The sequence below is a fragment of the Phaseolus vulgaris genome, chromosome 6 (genome assembly GCF_051622355.1).
Source record: "Phaseolus vulgaris cultivar YP4 chromosome 6, ASM5162235v1, whole genome shotgun sequence".
NCBI lineage: Eukaryota > Viridiplantae > Streptophyta > Magnoliopsida > Fabales > Fabaceae > Phaseolus > Phaseolus vulgaris.
In genome coordinates this window covers 29188279-29211271 of record NC_143503.1, presented here as the reverse complement: position 1 = coordinate 29211271, position 22993 = coordinate 29188279, and the positions used below count along the sequence as shown (strand labels likewise).

The window sequence follows — 22993 nt, the reverse complement described above, 5'->3', positions numbered from 1 at the left end:
TAATCTATTTTAATTTAAATTTTAGCATCATAAATTATAACATTATATATTTTTAATTATTCAATTATTACTAACTCATTAATGTTGAATCAGTATTTGTTTAATTTTAAAAACATTGAAATTTTCAAAGTCTGTATTCTATGAAATGTTAATTCAAGTGAATGCATGTGTCAATAAATACAAATGACTTAAGTTCATCAATGTGTGTGGATGAGTGTCAGTGTCTCTCCTTCCAGTACATTATTATTTGCAAAAATTTCTTCAAATATTACTCGCTTATTCCTACATAACAGCGGTTTAAGTTTCTTTTACTCACATTCAAGACTAGTTAAAATAATTAAAATAAATTAATATAAACAAATAGTTAAAATTGAAAACTAGTTAATCATGGCTTCTAAATAATTAAGGCTTGGAGAATGAAAATTTCAAACTTATGAGAAGATATCCAAAATCAGAATATAATATTGGTTACCAACCTTCTCTTAAATTCCACTTGTTCGTTTTTAAATTATGTCATCCCTATCAAGCCATAAAGACTCTGCAGTGTGATCGTGGCGCATAGGTGCTGCATATGGGATGCAGGGAATGTAACCAATGGAAACGAGAGAACAAGTTATTTGCACTACCAGGATCAAAGTTATTCTTCAGAAGGGTCTTTGTAATGGTATGAGTTTCAGAGTTCTTTTGTATCTGCATTAGGTTGGTTGAGATCCTATTGGTTGGATTTTTTTATGAGTTCTAGTAACTCTCAAATACTTTATATTATTTAATTAATTATTTGCTGATCATAAAAAAAAAAATCAAGCCACAAAAACCAAATAACAACCAATAAAAAAAATCATTTAAATTTTCCATTTCATTATATGAAAATATGATCATTATTGTTATCAGACATATATACACAAATGATCATTACTTAACCAAAGCCTTTGTATTATAATTTATTGAAGTGAAACATATTAAAGGGAATGTATATGCTTTGTCAGGGTAGCAATGCAGGGACAGGTAAATTAATGTTGTGTAGGTATTGTTTTTAAATGCAGAAACCTAGTCTTTTGTAGAGCAAGTGTAAATAGGTGGTGTAAAATGGTTGGTGATCCTATATATATATATATATATATATATATATATATATATATATATATTGCTGATAAAACCAAGATGATGAGTGTTGAATATCATTGCTAAATGGACAAAACATTGAGCAATAATACAGACCATTTATTTAAAGTCATTCAAAAACAAACTTCACCATCCCATCATTCTTTTGGCTCCTTAAAACACTCCTCTTTCAGCACTATCAAACTTGATGTTATGCAAATCTTGACTGAATTGTTAACATGTTCCTATGTTTTCGTGGTTCACGTGGTAATTTAATTGCACTAGTTTACAGTTATTATTAAACGTACGTTTGTATAATTCATGTTCTTTAAGCAACTATTTTTCCATCCAAAATTTCATAACTAAACCTCATCTCCACACGGATTAATTGTTCGTAACAATTGCCAGTCAACTAGTCACAGTACCTGGAGGCTGGAACAATAAAAATATAGCAATTTGTCTCCCATTATTTAATCACGAAGCGGAAATTTTGCCTTTAATGATTGAATAATTGAACATAAAAACCTAGAAATTGCAGTACTTAGCGATCATAACAATAATTTCATTTTTGGTGGCCTTGCCAAGTGGTAGAATGGCAGCGAATCATGAATTTAGTGGCAACCCCACTCATTTTCATTGCCATCTATAGTGCTTCCTCTTGGACTAATCTACACCTCTTTCCAACAGTACTGTCACAACAATCGCCTCTAGCTATAAATTCCCACATTTTGCAGCAAAATCGTCGTAGCCTTCAAACATTTAGCATATAATTAGGTACTAACTGGTATACATGTCTACAAAATCTCATGTATATTAGCTTTCCATGTTCTACATTTAGTTTAGTCTTGTTAATTAGTCCGTGATCAATGATCAGTAATTATACTAAGCTCTGATAACTCACGGTTAACTAGGTTAATTTTTTCTCTAAACCTTACTTTAAGCTTCAATAAATAACAACAATTTGATTAAGTTTAGATTTTGGTCATAGTTAAGTGTCAAGAACACGAGTTTAGTTTATTTTTAATGGTCTAAACATCCTTCTTGTGCATGAAAACTTTTGTAAGAACTTGTGTTAATTGTATATGGATGGGAATACCATGATATTATGTGTCTTTGATGATAAATAAAATAACATATAGCTAACATAGCTTGTATAATTTCATTATTAATTAATTTTGATGGCTGTATTTATTCCTTTTACACAGGTTTTTGGGAAATTGTGAAGCATGAGGACCTTATCACTTGCACTCCTTTTTGGCTTCATTATGATGGTGATCATGCTGCATGCTGGTGCAGTGAAGGAGCGTGAGCAAAGAGCAAAGGCAAAACGCTATCTACTGAGTGAAAGTGGTTTTGGTCGAAAGGGCATGCGAAGCGACACGAATGAGCACCCCATGAAGGATTCTGCAAGTGCAAACACCAACACTGCTGCTTCTGTCAACAGTAACAAAGCCAATAATAATGATGACACAAATGAGAGTTATCAGAACTATGACAATGGTTCAGGACCAGTCCTTAACAGCCACCACTATTTCCATATTCGCATTCCACCCATTAACGGCTAGTTCTAGTAAGTAGTTGATGAACCTATGTGCATGGTGATGTGTTGCATGTTGTAATGAACACACCGGTTAAATAAAGTGCAACTAGGCTTGTGTTTATGTGTGTACGTGTTCATGTTAGTTTCACAAGGATTAACTAGTATGCGTCCCTGGTTACTGGCTAGGGCAAGTGCATGTATGTATGATTTTCTGTTTTTGGTTGATTTTCTAGGTAAAGAAGATTTAGGAAACGCTAGGGTACTTCTTTAGTTTCATCTTTTAATTTCTTTATTTGCTATTCGATTGGTTTGGAAATTCTTAACAAAGTAAACTAAATACCTACCTTCCGGTTTTCAACGGAAGAACCAAGAAACTTAGAAAAATATTAAGTGATTAAGAACTACTATCTAATCATATCTAAGTTAATTTCTACATTACATATTTGTAAGAAATAATCTGGACTTAATCTCTTAATGATGTCTCCAACTCTGTCCAGTGAACTAAAAGTAAAGGCAAACAAATATAATAAAATTGAGTTATTTTGAACATAGAAGTTTAAGTCAAAATTAGTGTAACTTGGTTTTGTCGGATTAGGTATTTCAACGTTATTATATTCTCAAACTCCACAAATCTTCACTTCATCACTTAATTGTATCCCCTTTCCATTCAATTTTGACTTGATTTATTGTCAATAAAATTAATTTTTTTTTGGCAAATAACCTAATTAAGCTTTATCAGTTCAGACTTAATTTTTTTATTAAATTCAACGTGATCACGGTATATTTTAAATAATTTTTATATATTTTTCATGTTTTATGTTGTCCTTCGATATATATGCCCGTTGAGTAAATTAAAAAAAAAAAGTAGTAATGGAATAATGAGATGATATTATTGTTATTATCATTGGTAGGGGACCTATTCTAAGACCTACGATGCATAAATAGACTAATGTGTACGCAAAATCCATTATTGAGACTTAATTTTGTAAGATCAATATTCGTTTTAAATTCTATAATTGTTAACCTTGTAATGTGAAGTAAATTAAACACCAAATTATTCATCTTGTGAGAGTTAAATTATAAATGGTGCATTTTCACATTAATACAACTGAAATATTGGAATGCTCAACTAGTACATATCACATATATTATTTTTGTTTTCTGGTGTCTTTGTCTAGTTGTATGTCTAAAATCAATTTGAAATTTGGGGTATAATCCTGATTATCCAGAATCTTGGGAAGATAGAAACTTATACAAAATGGTAGCCAATGCAAAGGTGGATTATGTTTGTAGGTTTTTTGGCAACCTGATACTGGATTCAACAAGGAAGAACTGGGAGGAGCTTCTCTCCTACATGGATCTTTGGAGACCAATAAGTTGACAGACCCTCATTAAAGTAAGCTGCAGAGCTGATTTTGATGAGGACAGTGACAATGGTGATGGTGAGCAACCAATCTAGACTCATAGATGTTTATCTTTCCTTTGACTACAACGGGCTCTGCTAGGATAATACACTATTGTAGTCTCTTTACACTAATAAAAGTACTACATGTCTTTCTTTTTGTACTTTTTTTTTTTATAGTAGATTGAGATGCTAGTTTGTAGGTTTTTTCGAGTGGGATGGTAAAGGACGCCTCTATGTAATTTTATTTTATTTTGCTATTTTGGAGCACCTGGTGCAACAAAATTTAGGTTCTTAGTTTATTGACAAAAAATAATAATATTAAAAGTAGAGATGAAAAATAAAGTCTATTAATTTTCTTCACCAAGCTACAAGATAATTTTAATTAATCAAAGCACTCAACTTACAAAGATAAGATAATAGTCTAAACTTTTTCCTTCAATTTTACAGAGTTTCTCTCTTTTAATTTAAACTACTACTGCACAGAGTAGCTTTACAAAGATAAACCATAAAACAGAGTATCAAAACATCTCCCATATAGTTTACAATTTTTTCTTTCACCAACATAAGTCTCTGCTAGATGGTTTTACAATAAGAAAAAACTCACAAGCAAAGTAGCATAAATATCAATCATCTAATATACACCAGAGTCTCTTTCTTATATATTTCACTTGCAATAATAAGAACATCCAACATGGATATACGATATCACCGACATCACCTATAAATATCCAATATTAATGACATTGTATAATCACATAGATTTTAAGCAAACCTTTGGGTATTGTATCCATTTCAAGTAAGAGAATGTAATTTTAGGAATTTTATAGATCATCTATACCCAAGTATAGAGTTGTGTCATACATAATAATTCTTCAACATTAACCTTAATGTTTAAATATAATATTTTTTCTTATGGTTCCAAATCATTCAAATTATAGCTACCCACATCCATTTCCATATTTTATTGTGTCTTGCATTTATTTCAAATAAATGGAACTATTGAAAATGTTGCATTAAATTTGTGTGGTGTACTGATTGAATTCCAATTCATTTATCACACATTTGCTAGACATAATTTGATTTTTTACACCCTACAATGAGATGTGTTACAATTTCATCTTCAGATTGACAAAATATGCACAAAGTACCATGCAATATTAGTAGGCACTCTCCCCTTCACTAACCGCAAACACAATATGTTGAGCAACAGAAGATACTCGAGCACTCCACAAAGCAGAAAAATCAAATCCACTAAGTAGACAACTATCATCTTGCAAACAATTATAAGTTGACTTTATTGTATACTTCCTATTTTCTACGCTCCCCCACTTCCATGACTCTTCTTCTTCCTCTTTTAAATTTTTATCCCCTAATATTTATATAATATATACTTCATGTTGTGTTTTCCAGACAAATCTCCTACGTCTTCAAACAATTATAAGTTGACTTTATTGTATACTTCCCATTTTCTACACTCCCTCACTTCCACGACTCTTGTCCTTCTACTTTTCAATTTTTACCCTTCAATATTTGTATAATATATACTTCATGTTGTGTTTTTCAAACAAATCTCCTACATTTTCATCCTAAGTTTCACTCCCATGTTTACTCATTCCACCTTAATTCTACAATTTTATTTTCTTACCAGATATAATCTACAATTTAGGGAAACAATTTTTTTAGAGATTCCTAAGTAGTCCACACATCCTCCGAAACTTAACCTAGTTCCCTTTCCAAATCTTCCATTCTACATTATTATTGAACTAGACAAGGATCTAACGAATAGATAGAAGTAACACATTTTTTAAAACCTTTTTTTTTTGTTAATGACATTCAATCTAACCAAAAGATAGAAGTAACACATTGTTTTATTGATTTAGTGATGAATTAAGAATGTTAAATATGAAACGTGAGTAAAAATTTGTTATAAAAAATTATTTTTGAATAATTTAAAAACCCAATAGAACTGAATCCAAAATTTGGATTACTTTGATGGTTCACAAATTTGAGGATATAGTTGTATTGTGTTCCTCCGCTAACAAACAAGAACCAAGCAATTGTGAAAGAGCATTAACAACAGTTCTTCCATCTATATACTCTTACTTACAGTACTCACAACTGAGGCAAGATGTCATTCATAACAAACAAATCTTCATGATAAGCCAGAGCCGAATATGTCTTCTATGTGTGCTTTCAAATTTATATATATTGAGATGGATCAAAATATGATGATATATTATTTATTGAATAGTACACCATTTATATCTTTATACTTAATTATATATTTTTAAAATTCATCTTTAGATTAATTGTTTAGATAAATTTTATTTACAAAAAATATTAATCTGAAATTATTTAATGTTATTTATATATATCAAAATAAACAATATTTTTCTTAAAATTTATTTTTAGTCAACATGAAAAATCGTAAAATAAACTATAACTTAATAGTTGAATAAAAAAATATTTTTATATAAAACTTTTAATTGTATTATATTTAATAGAAATTATATTGGTGTAATCTGATTATAAATAATCAGATTAAATAATAAAAAACAGATAAGGTGGGTCAAAGATAGAATAACTTTTAGGTTGTTAGAATTTAGAAAAAAAAAATTAAAGAAAGGAATTTTAAATTCTCTTCCTATTTTTGTAGTGATAAAGAAAATATTGTTATATTATATGACATTCAAATCAGGGTATCTTTTGTTTTTTCATAAAAAGTATCTTTGTTCTACCATCTTTCCTGATTGAAGGTTTTCATAGGTGTACATATAATATCTCTTACAAATTTTTAGCTTTACTGAAACTCAAATAAAGGAGAGATTCAAATTTGGGTTCTCTTTCTGTCCCCACTTTTTTTTCTTATTAACTAGTGTTTTAAGAATACATTTCAAGAAACTAAAAGATTATTTTATTGAAAATAATGAGAAAGCGCGTCAAAAAATATATACAAAAACAATCTTCTATGCATTCTAATAAAAACACCTCTCCTTTCTCTCCAAATCCAAGAAATCCCCTACTTATAGCGTAATTTCCTCCTCACAGTTTTCATACAAGGAAAAAATTCAGATCAAGTTATTTAGACTTCATATTAAAAAGTATTAATTATTTAATTATATAACTATTATCATAAAAACAAAATATTTTAAATAACTATTCGGGTGAAAAACCAACGCTGCCTTTGTATTTGTTTTACTAACAACTTGTCTCCTATTTTAGGTTAGGTGAATTAGTCATATATTCCTTAATTGAAATGATGCGAGGCTATATATATAGTACATATTGTGACATTACTATTGAGATCAAAATAATGAATGGCAACAACAATGAAGCTTGGGACATAAAGAAGTATGAGAAAAATGATGTCAGAGAAAAATTATTGTATATATATTTTAAACGCTTTCTATTTTGTTTTAGGACGAGAATAAATTTGTATTTAATCACTACTCTAATTTAGGGTACTTTTGAAGGCTAGTTAATTATATTTATGAATCTAAACGATATTTAAGTATTCCTAGTAACAATGTCTCAAAATGTGATATCTTTTCATCAATACTTTGTAAACTATTTAGTTTGCTAAATGACTTAATTTCGACTAAGATTTTTTAACAAATTTACCCTAAATTTTTTAATGAATGAACTTCAATTCGTAGATAAAATCAATAGTATAAATATAAATCATTATAAACTTTAGACGTTACACCATTATTACATTATTAGTTTTGTTGACTAGCCAGACATATCCTTAACCCACTAATACCATGGTTATACAAAAATGTTTTTTGTTACCCCCACAAAGATATAGATTATCAAATAATTTGACGTGGACACTAACCCAATGCATACAGGTTATAAACATCACTAATCATTCGATAGTTTATAACTTTTAACAAAAAAGATAATTCAATTCAATCATGATTCATAAACCTAATTACATTAGGATGCTTCATTATACAAGAAAACTCTGACATAACTTCTGATCAAAATATTTGAATTCATTCAATCACCATGTTGACTGAGGATTATCCACCAACTCTCATACAACCTTGCTCGTCCACGAAATTTACACCACTTCCAATAACAGCATTACGTAAATCTAGACAAGGGATTTGGCGAATTGCTAATCAAAAGTTACTTTCTGATTTCTTTCCCTTTTTTTTTCCTTTTCGTTTTGATGGATAAAATTCTAACAAGTGTTACAAGTTGGAGCATGAATAAGTTGTCTGGGTATGAGTGAGAGAATACGTAGGAGCACTATGAATGGTATATTCTAGCAAGGTGCCAATGGAGTATTTTGTGGGATTGGCACAGCTGGCAGAACACCCGTATAAGAGAAGCGTACGTGTTTAGAATCATAAGAGTGTCAGTGATCGAGCGCACATCGAACTGTGAGTGGCGAATTTAGAACTGCGCCTCTGGATATAAGGTCGTGGTTTAAGAATAAAACAATAACAGTTATATCGTCGTGAAAATGGCGACGAACCTTCTTGTCAATCTTATAAAGGTCTGAATATCGCATCTCACGTTTTCTTGCCGCTTCTTGTAGGGCAGCCTTGATAAGTTTCTTCGCACTACCCTGCATTCATTCACAATTTATAAGCACTGTTAGAGAATGAAATCACAGTTTAAAATACAATATCAACAACCAGCGGCTAATAAAGTTATCCCTCAATTTCCGCTTTCTGAAACATAAAATGCAAATCCATATCACAAAATTGCATTTCTAGAACTTAATGCTACTGAATATTCTACATTTACCCTTCAGTACTAGCAAGACAGGTCTCGAGTTTCGCAACTCGTTGACAAAACTAAAAGCTAAAAGAATAGTTTCATGTCAATCAATTATTTTATTGGTACTCCTCCAAATGATCAACAATTCATCCACTATTTTTCTAGATCTAACATATCTTTACATAAATCCTTTTAATGATCAAAAGTAATCCAACTTATTTCTTTTCATAGTTAGCAGATCTTCTCATAAATTTCTACTTTATTTTAATTTTCTTTTTCCAAATGTGAGAGCATGTATTAAGGGCAATCCTAAGATTATAAATCACAGAATGGCCAATCCTCTCCTAATATGGTTTATTTCATACTCAAAATGGCATCACCAGGAATGAATTCCTCGACAGCTTGGTTAAGGCTCCAAACTGCTAACATTTATGTCAACCATGATTGGTTTCTAATTTGACTGTTTTATGTCAACCACAAGTATAATCATTCTTATGGGTCCCCAACAGGGAAGAGAAAAAAATAAGCCAAGAGGATAAGGAAAGAGAAAATATTTTAAAACTAGAGAATATAGCTTTTCGAATATATTATTTTCGTGGACCAATTGAATATTCTCCTGTAAAAAAGATTTTAATGGTTCAAAATGGATTAATGAACTTCTTTATCCATATTATAATCCAACTAAAACTTATTTGATAGCCACCCTTAGGGGCCACACATCACAAAGCTCGAGGAATAGCAAAGGAGTACCGATTAAGTAATTAATTGTATTTGATTAAAATAACAAAAGATATAGTGAGAGTGTATATTTGCTCTATTTCTAGAGATTATTTTTAACAAGCGAATTGTGTTTAACCAAGTTCAAATCAAATACAACCCTGCATTATGTAGTCGTATTAGATGACAGAAAGGCACCATGAACCAAGCTATGTCCAGTACACAACTACGTACTACCAAGAAAATCACAAGGTAAAAAAGAATCTTACCACACGTGGACTGCTGTGAACAATATCCACTGCTTGATCATTATTCAGGTGCTCCCATAAACCATCTGATGCAAATATAAGGAAGGAATCATTTGGTTGGATTGGATGAGAAATAACAGTTGGATTAGCAGACAAGAAAGGCATGTTCATTGGTTCGGGGAGTCTGAATTTCGCATTAATGGGTTCCCGGTTAAACTGCGCATGTTTCATATATACGTCACCTATAGATCTAGAAACCTGCACCAAATATCATGGAAGTATGCATTGCCATTAATACAAGAGTGGAAAGTAACGTGGAAAAATAAGATAATGGTTGCAAGAGTTATTTGGAAAAACATAAACCATTAATATCATAAAATTGAACAACGGAATGCAGTAGAATATTGAATAAGAAAAACATATCTACAGTTTGTGAATACTGCATTCCTTTTTCTCATACGATAACAATGCAAAAGGTTTCTTTACACAGAAAACTAAGTTAACCAACAAAAAATCTTGATAGATACTATCTCCATTATTTTTTAAATGTCCACCTGTAAGGTTATATAATACCTAAGAAATGCAATATATTTTCTCGTTTTTGATAAAAAAAAAGTAATGAAGTATATAAGTTTTCATCTTTTATTTCATGATCAGTGAGTAAATTAATTTAAAAACAGGTTTGCAAGGATATAATTGACAAAAAAATAATTTGCATTAAATTGAACTTTGAAAATAAAGATAAATAAGAACAAAAGTCTTTCAAAAAACTTACCAGTTAAAAGAAAGTGAGGGAGTATACACAAAACAACAGCAAGTTGAGTAAAAGCGGAATTTCTTGAATTAAAAAAGTATTTTAAAGTACCGATTCTTTTACATTAGTAAATAATCAACTTAAAATACTCCTCAATCCCTGCCCCCAGCTCACATCTTTCTTTTTCATATATAATAATAGTAATAATAATAATAATAATAATAATAATTTATTTTAATGAAAAAAATTGCTCATACGTTTCTTTAATCTTTTTGAAACTAGGAAAATATGATAAAGGGATAACCAACCCCTTCATGCAAAACATAGGAGACAACATTGTTTCCATAAAATAATTCCGGCCTATTAGCCAAACTTCCTTCCCTTTTCTGAAACACATACTTTCTTATTCCTCGGTCCTTATACAATCTTTCCTTATTCTCAGCCTGCCCACAAATTCTATTTTTTGAGTTCCATTGCGATCTTTTTCCCTAGATGATCTGAAAGAATGATTAGAAAATAAACTAGACCTAACAATGCTACTACACTTGAGAAAATAAACTAGACCTAACAATCCATATTCAAATAGTGAATCGCCAAGCTATTTTTTCGGACCGTGCATCGTAATTTCGAATAATAAGACTTGGTACGATAAACAAAATACTTTAAATATATCATATAGATGATGTACCAAGATTATCAAATTGAGATTCGAATCACTAATCGCCCAGCTATTTCTTGAATTGTGAATCACAATTTGGAACTGTAAGATTCAGGTACAAAAAAATTACTTTAAAGTAAACAATTTAAACTCTCTTAATGTTTAAATTTAAAAAAAAAAACTAGAAATAGATGAAAACAACATAAGAAAAAATCAGACAAAAAAACTATTAGTAATACCTTAGTTTGAGAAGTCTTTATTTTAGAAAAAAATGGAAACGAACCGATTAAATAGCTAAATAAAGTACATACATTCAATGAGTGAGTGATGAATAGAGGTGGAAAGTAATCAATAGCAGATAGCGGTACGGAGTCTAAAACCACTATAGCAGGATGGCCACTATTTTTATCCTTAAGTAGATTTATATTGCATTGTGTATTTAATATATGCTTAAAAATAAAGAAAAAAAGCCTAGAATTAAAATCAAATTCTGATAACTTTCATGACCAAGTGGTCCAAAGCAAATGCGGCAAAACAACATATCACCATGTCCAAAATTGGAAAACAGCAAGAAGAGGCTAGGTTGGTAGTGTCACTAGAAACCTCATCGGAAACGCTGCTGGAAAAAAGAGAGACAGAACGCAGGAACACGAGAGGAAGTTCAGAGGCAGAATGTGGGAGGGAAGAGCTGATTTGCAAAAGAGGGGAGAAGATTGTGGGTGGTATAGGTTAAAACAGAAAGTTACTCTTCAAGTCCTTTTGGTTAAAACCTAAATCAAGTCTATGGACCTGTGTGAAACCGCATGATCTGTCGCAATTATGGCCGCTTAACAGCCTCAACCCCAACAATGACACGACACAACCTTCTGGTCCAAGGGGTGCCACTCCACTTTGAACCAGCGCAATAGCAAAGCAAACGAACGCTATTGTCTACTATGAATCAAATAGGATAAGTTTAAATTCTGTGAAAGTCCTTCTTACTTTCATAGATTCATTCATGTATTGTATGATACAAAGCCACTAAAATTCATCTTGTAATGCAAATCAAGAGATAGTCAAAATGCATCGAATTGTAAGATTCTGGTATATGTGCACCAAATCACATTAAATGCATGTCTAGTCATATAAACCAGCAAAACCATAGTTGCATAAAGACCCTACAATTTAGTTCCATATGGCAGAAGTAATGGTTGAGTTGAGCAATACAGTGTGTGTTAAAGCATGATGATAATCAAGATAAATTAACCCCGCAATATAAATATAAAACACAAATTAAGCTACTTGCCTCAAATGTCTTAAGGTTGGCAAGAGATAAGTAAAATATAACATAGGCACGGTGAGCAGAATACATTTATGCATCAAGGTTAAGTTGCAAACAAGTGTATCCTTAGTCATTAGAATAAAGCCCCATTTAGATAAACTTATCCATTAAAGCTTAAAAAAGAAGAAAATAAAAGGTAACAATGAATTGAGTCTCTCATAAACTACAATCAACTTATGCGTCTCAGCTTCTGGATAAGTAAGATTAAAGAGCTTCTGTAAATGTTAAGTGCACAAGTTAATTTTAGCTTATGGGAGAAGTTCAATACATTTTACATTCATATTTCCGATCTACGAAAACTTATAGAAAAGTTTATCCAAACAAGACCTAAAAATAGGAACAAGAAATTTTCTTCTTGGGTTTTTCCATATACTAATCTACGACATCAGAATTAGTTCTTAGTGCGTCTTAGGCTCTGTAGTGAGTATAAGCTGTCCCGTTATTTTGTTTCTTATCAATCAATTTTAATGTCATTCAAATCGATAATTGCAAGCTCTAACTTTCTGAACTTTTAACAATGAAACTAATGACACTAAACCTATAATGCATAGACATTTCAAGGAGCCGCACGTGAACAAGACTTTATAAAATACATGTACGCAGGGTTGTGGCTGTATCATATCATGTGTACTTAATCAGAGGAAGAAGTGAACACTTTTGCCTGATATATGTTATATGTAGCAATAGCTAGGCCTCACCATTCATAAGTTCAATTGTTATTGCATTTGTCCTATTGACACTTGGATCTGAAATAGGTTACTCCATGCTACTGGGGAATCCTGGGAGTAATCGCTCATCTTGGAGTTACTCCATTCAAGCTTCAACTGTTTTCAAGGAATTTGGTAACTATGGAAGAAAAAATTTACGCTACTCTGGTGCTTATTATTCTTGTATTGCATTTACTGTACTGATCATATCTTTAAAAATTCTTCTCACATCTCACACCTCATATGGCAGGATTCCTTTACTGGCCTACTCTTGTTGTTTAGCACTTGGAACAGTTAGCATGCTGACAGATAATAAGACATACAACGAGCTTAGCAAGTTTTTTTGTCTTGATCTCCTTGATTGTCTTTTATACGTTTCTGGCTTGGTTGTTGCTTTATGAGGATATTCTATTCAACTCTTTTCTTCATAACGTTTCTTCCTACCCCAATCATCTTTTATAGGGGCAAAAAGGATATTTCTACTTTCAGGTGGAACAAAAACAGTTTATACTCGATGGCATTGCTTAATGAAATTAATTAGAATGCACTAACAGTGTAAAAGTTTTTTATGAAATATATGAAAGTAGATTGTCGATTTTTTGTAATAATAACTTTAAAAGTCATTTCAAGAGTGATTTCTGATTGATTGATAGTGTAAAATTTTAGATAAAAATATATGAAAATTAAACTTCAGTTCAATAAAATGTCAAACACCTAGCTTCACTAACTATACTTCCCAGGTCTGTCTCTGCTTCTATTTCATGGAGCTGTATGCCACGATGTCTTAGCAAGTTAATATGATTAAACTTGGGTGAACGTGGGATTCACAGTAAACAAAAAAAAAACATAAGAACAGTTGTATAATTTTTTTATGCGCCAATAACAAAGTTAATGTATTGGAATGAAAAATCTCCTTTCATCAGGCAATTTGGAGGAATTTCTGGCAACAATGTTGTAGAAGATAAAAGATGGGAATGAAAATAGATTGTACGAGGAATGAGCCACAAACAAATATATATCACTATAATAATACAAGGTAAAGATAAATAAGAAAACACACAGTACAAGAACAACTGGGGCTCTGGCTTTACTTATTATTTTGAGTATGTTAACATATATTATTTTCATAAACTATAGATTAATGCAGCATGTATTATTGTGTTAACACATATTATTCCTGCCTCTTCTCTTTAGAAGCCTAAGGAGAAAGGTTCAGTTGCTTCAAAACCCAATACCCAAGTTCCTTCTTCACAGAACTTCAAGCAGAAAACTCAACAGAGAATTGAAACAACTAATATTTAGCATGTAGCATGGTTTCCAAAAATTACCTGAATTATGCCCTTAACTCTCCATACTCCATGTCTGAGGACAACAATCTGGGGGTCATCCGGGTGCAATTCCTTAAGCTCCTGCCTAACAGCCTCAATATTCGCATTGTGCTCCGTGGACAGCTGAATCGCAGCCATCCCACCAGTGTTGCCGACTCTCCTACCCAACACAGCACGGGAATCTCCAAGACTCGCCAAAAACAGCGTCTGCCGACAAATAACTCCAACCAAACAACACGTTCCAGTGGTCGCAATTTGCGGCCGGGAGTTCCACAACTCCGTAACAAGCGCTGTGAACCCCTCCTCAGTCCGCCGGAACGCCTGTTGAATGGCCTCAGATGTCACAACACTCTGTGACTCGGCCAATATCGCTGCAGCACAAACACCACTTCTAAGACAACAACAACATACCAATGGCTCCAAAAGAATCTAAACACACAACAATCATCAACTTTCCACATAGACACGTGATAATATTAAAAAAAAAGGCCGCTAGAGACACATAGCTCCAACACAAATAACCAGCACACACCTTTCAACTGTTCGTGACTCTCGTGAAGACTGAAAAGCACAACTACTTTTAAACGCAAAGATAAAATTCACGAAAAGCGAAATTACTTATAACTAAAAACAGTTCAAACTCAAGATCGAGAATTGAAGTGAAGCTACAAGAAAGAGTGAGTGAGAGAGAGAGGGAAGGAAAGATTGAATCTCTAACCTTGGAGATTACGGAACAAGTTGTCGCAAACATATCGCGAACAATCAGGGCCGCCGTGGCCGTCGTAGACACCGACGAAGGTGCCGAAGGGCCCGGACTCGATCTGGCTCTGGTCCTCGAGAACCTGGTTGGCCTGGACGACGGCCATGGAGAAATCGCCGGCGGCGAACCTTCCGATGTCGCGGAACCAGAGGAGGCCGTCCTTGCATTCTCTTCCGGCATTGGCGTCGTCACCGAGCCCGAACGGCTTCCAACAGCGCGCGATAAGACTCATCAATGCCTGGAGCATCCCACATCTCTCAGAAACCCTAACCCTAGGCCCCCAACACCCGAACCTTTCCCACTGGGGGCGGCGTGCTCCGAATCTGAAGAAGGAGAGAGGAAAAGAGAAGGGTGTGGAAGGGAAAAAAAGGGAGGGTGCGCAGGATAAGCAGGGGCGCAGGTTAACGTGAAGGAAAGCGTGTGTTCGGTGGTAGAGGAACAGGAATGGGCTGGTTCGTTCTCTTGTTGGGAGAGGATGGTGTGGGGAAGCCCTTCTTGTTGCGTGCTTTTCTTTTCAATGTCTCTTTTATTTACATTTTCTTTTTCCACTTTCCTCTTCCATTTACAATATTTCTTTTCATAATTTTCTTTTACTTTTCTCACTTATCTCCTCAATCATCTTCCACCTACCTCAACTCACTTCAAAACACATATACATCTCATTTTGAGTTCAATCTTCTCAATCAAATTTAAATATATTGAACAATTCTTTAAATAACTAGTTCTACTGTTTATTATTTCAGTGAGTTTAAATGCTCATATATTATATATTATCTTTGTACCAAAAATTATATTATTAATTATTAACAAATATTACCATAGCACCCTTCTAATGCAATTTTTCATGTGCAGTGGTTTAACATCACAAGTGTATTTCTATTTCACTACCTTAATTTATTTTTACTTATAATGTCAATAGCTTTTTTCTCCTTTATCATGATCTCTTTTTTTTTCTTATCAATTAGTCGCTATAATTGGGAGGATAGTAGTTAAAGGAAATAAAATAATAATATTATAAAATATTATTTATCTAATATAATTTTTATGTTTTTTTAATATTTTTTACGTCTCTTTTCTTTGAGATTATTGTATATTATAATAAATAAAATTGTTATATTTCATCATGTCACTTTAGTTATTTATTCAAAGACAGAGTAGACTATTTTTACTTCTAACCTACTGGGTGTAAATTTTAAAATGTTAAATTCAAATTGTGCTGGATTCAATACCTACAAGAGATATAAACATCAAATAAAACTCGGAGGATTATCTAGAAATGATTACTAAAGAAAGATAAACGTTATAATGGAAACAATTTATAATAAAAAACTTTATACATCAAATAAATTTTGGAGAATTATCTAGAAATGATTAAAAAAGAAATATAAATGTTATAATGGAAACAATTTATAATAAAACCGTTCACTTTATACTAACAGTCTCCCCTTGATAAATGTGGTGCATTACCTATAATATATGATGACACCCTAACCTTGGTCATAATTTTGGTAGGTTGTTGGCCTAACAAACATGTCTTAATAAATTATTAAGTTATTATGATTGAAATTCTCAATAGCATGATGGTTGATATAAGTTTTTTTTTAAAATAAAAGTTTTTGTTTTATATTTTGAACGAATATATACACATCTTTTGAGTTTGTTCAATAACATGTATAATTTCATTAAATTTAACAACTAAAGCAGTCTGAACATCAAGGAAAATAGAGAAACCACCAATATGCTCCTTCATACTCCCACGAAAAATACCACCACAAGTAGCAAGACCAAGAGAACCCTAGCAGCACCATCAGTGTTTAACTTAACCCAACCTGAAGAAGAAAACTTTCATCTAATAAGAAGAGGAGATAAAACTTTACCACTACCAGTATTAATATCAAAAAGCTTAAGCACATTAAAATCAAACATATCATTTCTCATGTAACTTTTAGACGAACTACCCACTATAAGAGTGAGTGTAACACCCCATAATTTACTTATAATTATTACAATACCGGTTCTACATAATTCTATACAAGCTTACAGTTTTTCAAAATATTCCTAATACATGATTAGGATTTATAGAAATACAAATATTTACATATCCACAGCTCAAAATAAAACTCTGTAACCTCTAAGGTTCTCCTGCACCTGTATGGTCATCTGCTCATGTACATAGTACAGTCATCGCAGTTCAAACACAGCAAGAAAAGCAAGGGTAAGCTACTGAAAATAGAATTTTATAATATACACACTTAAATCCAAAGAGAAAACCAAGTTACATGATCAATTTCTCAAATTACACAATCTTCTTCAATTCCCAACATTAAAACAATCACATAGATCTCACATGGATCTACACATCCAGAATATTCAACAAACAACGTCTTCCGGAAGACCCGTATTAAGTAAGTCCTACCAGAGACTAACACCTGATCCAAAGATTACCAGCGAATCCAACAGAAAGGATCAGGGTAAGTTCAATACAACCCAAGCCGTGCATCTCATATGTCACGGTGTGCATGAACTCCCCCATCAGCTTCTCACCACCTGATATCTTAGTCTATGTGACTTAGATCATCAGTGAAGCTCGGAGATCTCTGTTACCACATAGGCATCAATACTTAATACACAGCAAACATCAGTCCATACATTATCCCGACATCAATATTTAATACACAACGAACATCAGTCCATACATTATCCCAAATGTATGAATTCAATTCCATACCATTTCGTCATACAATATAATTCAAAAAGTGATCCAAAATATTCAAAAGTTTATTTGACATAAAAAAAATAACACTTTAATACTAAATCATCAAAACCGAATATTTCCACAAATTTAAATAATATATAAACAAACAACCCAATATATATAAACACACAACATCCCTGCAAGAAAAATTGAATATTGGGACCACGTCCCTTCCGCATTCAGATCTTCTATCCTAGGGTGCTATTAAAAAATTAAATTTAGCTTCCCTTACCTCAATTGCTTGCTTTTCAAGCAACTTTTAGAATTTTATTCCCCACCGTTTGGATAAGCTTCAAGATTTACGGGCCTAATGCAAATTATCCAAACAGAACAAAATTTCAGTATATAATATAATAAGTTGAGAGGATTAAACTTCTCAACTGACCCCACCAAGATTGATGACTAAATCCTAAGGAAAAACATAGAACAAAGGATATTTAGAGTAAAAATGAACTTACTCTGTTTGAAAATCTGATCGGGTAGAAATGTTCCTTAACTCCTCTGCTACAGCGTGGTATGATCAGATTCTAAAAAAGATGAAGTTTGGGAGAGAAAATTAGGAGAGAGGGAGAGAAAAGCATATGGAGGGAGAGAGAGAAAGAAAGAATGTGTGTGACGGGGCTGCTGCTTTTTTTTTAAAAAGCGCTGTTACATTATCTCCAACTACAAAAATTTTCGTCCTCGAAAATGAACTTACCAAGAAAGAGGTTAAGGTATGATGCTCGTATCTCCTCTTCAATTTCCCAAGTGGAATCTCCAGATATGAGATCCCACAATACTTTCACCATGGGAATACTTCTTCCACGAAGTTGTTTCACTTGTGAATCTAAAATTCTGATTGATCTCACTTCAAATGACAGATTTTCTTTCACCTGGATAAAATCAGACTCTAGAATGTGGCTAGGATTGGGTACATACTTTCTTAGCTGAGATACATGGAAAATATTGTGAATGTTAGCTAAAGGAGGAGGCAAAGCAATTTCGTAAGCCACAGGGCCTATTCTCCTGAGAATTTGATAAGATCCTATGAACTTAGAAGTCAATTTCTAGGATTTTAGTGCTCTTCCTACACCAGTGAATGGTGTAACTCTTAAAAAGACATGTTCACCCGCAGAGAATTCTAAAGGTCTTCTTCTTTGATCTGCATAAGATTTTTGCCTGCTGAGAGATGTTTTCAATCTTTCCTGAATCATTTTGATTTTCTCATTGGTTTGTTGTATTAATTCTGGTCCAATTAACACACTCTCACCATCCTGAAACCAACACAGAGGTGTCCTGCACTTTCTTCCATATAATGCCTCGAAAGGAGCCATTCCTATGCTAGCTTGGTAACTGTTATTGTAAGTGAACTCTACCAAAGGTAGAATTTCATCCCAACTGCCCAAATGATCTAACACACAAGTCCTAAGCAAATCCTCTAAGGACTGGATAGTTCTCTCTGATTGTCCATCAGTCTGAGGATGATATGCTGAACTAAGTCTGAGTTTAGTTCCCAAAGCTTCTTGAAGTGTTTGCCAGAATCTGGAGGTGAATCTGGGATCTCTATCTGAAACTATGCTGGAGGGTACACCATGCAATCTGACTATTTCATCTATGTAAATCTGGGCCAACTTCCGCATAGAGATTCTCAAGTCTATAGGTAGGAAGTGTGCCGTCTTTGTTATCCTGTCCACTATGACCCAAACAGAGTCATGCTTCTGCAAAGTACGTGGTAAGTGGGTAACAAAATCCATTGAGATACTGTCCCACTTCCACACTGGAATGTCTAACTGAGTTAACATGCCTCCAGGCCGTTGATGTTCAATCTTTGATTTCTTACAAGTCAAGCAAGCAACTACAAACTTAGCTACATCATTCTTCATGCCATGCCACCAATAAGACTTCTTGAGATCTTGATACATCTTGGTCATCCCTGGGTGTAAACTGAGTTTGCTTTTATGATCTTCAGATAACACTGTTTGCTTTAGTTCATTATCCTCTGGTATGCATATTCTATTTTTGAATCTCAAAATACCATCCAGTCCTAAAGAGAAGTCTTTAGCTTTATCAGTATTTAATAAGCCCATGACGTTCTTCAATTTTGAATCTTCCAACTGCTTCTCCTTCACCTTCTCCAGAAATTCATTAGTTATAACAAGGGTATTACAACTAATGCAATTTTGAAGACATGGAAACCTCCAAATTCATACTCCTGAAATCTTCAATCAATGCTAACTCTCTAATCATAAGCGAAGACATTTGTATCTTTTTACGACTCAACGCATCTGCAACAACATTTGCCTTCCCAGGATGGTATATCAGCTGGAAATCATAGTCTTTTAAAAATTCAATCCATCTCCTCTGCCTCATATTTAACTCCTTTTGATCAAACAAATACTTCAAACTTTTATGATCACTAAACACATTAAAACTAACTCCGTAAAGAAAATGTCTCCATATTTTTAAAGCAAAGACAACTGCTGCCAATTCTAGATCATGAGTTGGATAATTTCTTTCATGCACCTTTAACTGACGAGAAGCATAGGCAACAACTTTCTTATTCTGCATTAGAACACAACCCAATCCCTGATAGGAAGCATCACAGAAAACTTCAAAAGACTGATTGGTATCAGGGATTGTCAATATAGGAGCATTAGTCAACCTTCTTTTCAACTCTTCAAAGCTTTTCTCACATTGTTCAGTCCATGCAAAAGGATGATCCTTTCTAGTCAATTGGGTCAAAGGAGCCACTATTTTAGAAAAACCTTTTATAAATCTCCTGTAATATCCTGCTAACCCGACAAAGCTTCTAATTTCAGTAACTGTTTTAGGACGTTCCCACTGAAGTACAACCTCCACTTTAGAAGGATCTACTGATATTCCCTGTGCAGAGATGACATGTCCTAAAAATTGTATTTCTGACATCCAGAAGTCACATTTTGAAAGTTTAGCATATAACTGTTTTTCTCTCAAAATGCTCAGGACGGTTCTAAGATGTTCTGCATGTTCTTCCCTTGTACGAGAATAGATCAAAATATCATCTATGAACACTACCACAAACTTATCAAGAAAAGGTCTGAATATCCGATTCATATAATCCATGAAAATAGCTGGAGCATTAGTCACCCCAAATGGCATAACCAGAAATTCATAGTGACCATACCTTGATCTAAAAGCAATCTTCTGAACATCTTCCGCTTTCACTGAAATTTGGTGATAACCTGAGCGCAAATCTATCTTAGAAAAGACAACTGCCCCATGCAACTGATCCATCAAGTCATCAATTCTAGGAAGAGGATATTTATTCTTTATTGTTAACTTGTTTAATTGCCTGTAATCTATGCATAGACGTGACGAACCATCTTTCTTCTTCACTAATAGCACTGGAGCTCCCCATGGAGAAACACTAGGTCGAATGAATTGCTTCTCCAATAAGTCTTCTAGTTGTTTCTTCAATTTAGCTAACTCCGCTGGTGCCATCCGATATGGAGAAATTGACACAGGGCCTGCTCCGGGAATCAAGTCTATTGCAAACTCTATCTCTCTTTTAGGTGGAAGTCCAGGAATCTCATCAGGAAATACATCCATAAACTCCTGAACTACAAACATATCTTTTTGTACTTTATCAGTAACTATAGAACAAGCCAAGAGCATAAAACATTCTGCACCTTCTCGTATCTCTCTCTCAAACTGATGAGCTGAGATAACCTGCATTCCTTCTAATTTAGGGAAAATTAACTTCTTCCGACCACAATCTATAAGGATATGATTAGCAGACAACCAATCCATTCCCAAGATAACCTCCAAATCTTTTAGAGGTATACAAATCATGTTGATCTTGTATCTCTGCCCATCTATAATTACTGGACACTCAGCACACATGGAAGAAGTTACTATAATACCTTCTGTTGGTGTAGATACCACCAACTCAAATTCTAATTCTCGGACTGGCAACTTAAGTTTCTTAGCACAATCAAAAGATATAAAAGAATGGGTTGCCCCAGAATCAAACAATACAGATAATTGTGTTCCAAGGATAGAACAAATACCTCTAACAAGGCTATCAGACTGTGAAGCTTCAACTCCACTAATAGCAAAAACTCTGCCAGCAGCTTTGGGTTTTTGATTACTATTTTGTTGTACTTGTTGCACTCCGCCAGAATTTGGAGCTCCCAATTGGACACGACAGTCTTTTGTTGCATGACCATACCTGTGACATCTATCACATGTCACATTTAACACTGGATGAGGGCAAAATCTAACAACATGTGGCCCACCGCATCTAAAACATCTGAAACTAGGTGGTGATTGAGAACTGGGTCTTCCACTGCTATAAGATTGAGGTTTGAAATAAGGTTTCTTTCTATCTTCATATTTAGGCATGCTTTTAGAAGGTCCTCCCACTTGAGGCTTAGCAAGTCTGCTACTACTTTTAAAACTCTCCACTACTTTTGCTTTCTCCACTAGGGCAGGGAAAACTCTAATGGACATAGGAATCACCACTTCTTTAAGTTCTTGCTTCAATCCAAACTCAAATTTTCTACATCTCCAAGCTCAGTCATGGTTTGGGTGTAGAATCTAGCTAGGTGTTTGAACCTAGTAGCATATTCTGTGACTGAAAGATTTTCTTGTTCCAGCTGCATGAATTCAATTTCTTTTGCATACCTGACACTATCAGAAAAATACTCCTCCAGGAATCTTACTTTGAAGTTCTCCCAAGTGGCATCTTCTCTTTTGTCTTCCATCATTTGCTTCATGCCTATCCACCAAAACTCAGCTTCTTCAATAAGCATATAGATGGCATAAGATAACTTTCTCTCTTCAGGGCATTGAGTAGCTTCAAAGATTCTTTCGATGTCTCTCACCCACTGGTCTGCTCCATCTGGATTTTCCTTGCCATTAAATTTGGGTGGATTGTGTCTTGGAAAATCCTCCAGACTAAAAGTATGGGGTAGTTGATGAAGCTGAGATGCTTCAACCGCTAAT

The 22993-nt window shown here is 33.4% G+C and overlaps 1 protein-coding gene and 1 long non-coding RNA gene across 4 annotated transcripts; one reads left to right on the top strand and one right to left on the bottom strand.

Moving 5' to 3' along the window:
• Positions 1 to 1842: 1842 nt before the first annotated feature.
• On the top strand, positions 1843 to 2762 carry LOC150027337 (uncharacterized). Of its 2 annotated transcripts, none has more exons than XR_016521553.1 (2): positions 1843 to 2012; positions 2307 to 2762. It is a non-coding gene; the product is annotated as an uncharacterized LOC150027337 (long non-coding RNA). The 2 variants fall into 2 exon arrangements; XR_016521554.1 differs by having other exon boundaries at positions 1848 to 1909.
• Positions 2763 to 7898: 5136 nt separating this feature from the next.
• On the bottom strand, positions 7899 to 15854 carry LOC137831945 (putative protein phosphatase 2C 42). Of its 2 annotated transcripts, XM_068639860.2 has the most exons (5): positions 15232 to 15820; positions 14514 to 14884; positions 11188 to 11259; positions 9767 to 10003; positions 7899 to 8625 (listed from the first exon to the last, which is right to left on the bottom strand). In XM_068639860.2, the coding sequence occupies exons 1-5, from the start codon at positions 15518 to 15520 to the stop codon at positions 8413 to 8415; spliced, it is 1182 nt and encodes a 393-aa protein (XP_068495961.2). In that variant the 5' UTR covers positions 15521 to 15820; the 3' UTR covers positions 7899 to 8412. The 2 variants fall into 2 exon arrangements, with proteins under 2 accessions (XP_068495961.2, XP_068495962.2); XM_068639861.2 differs by lacking the exon at positions 11188 to 11259 and having other exon boundaries at positions 15232 to 15854.
• Positions 15855 to 22993: the final 7139 nt, after the last annotated feature.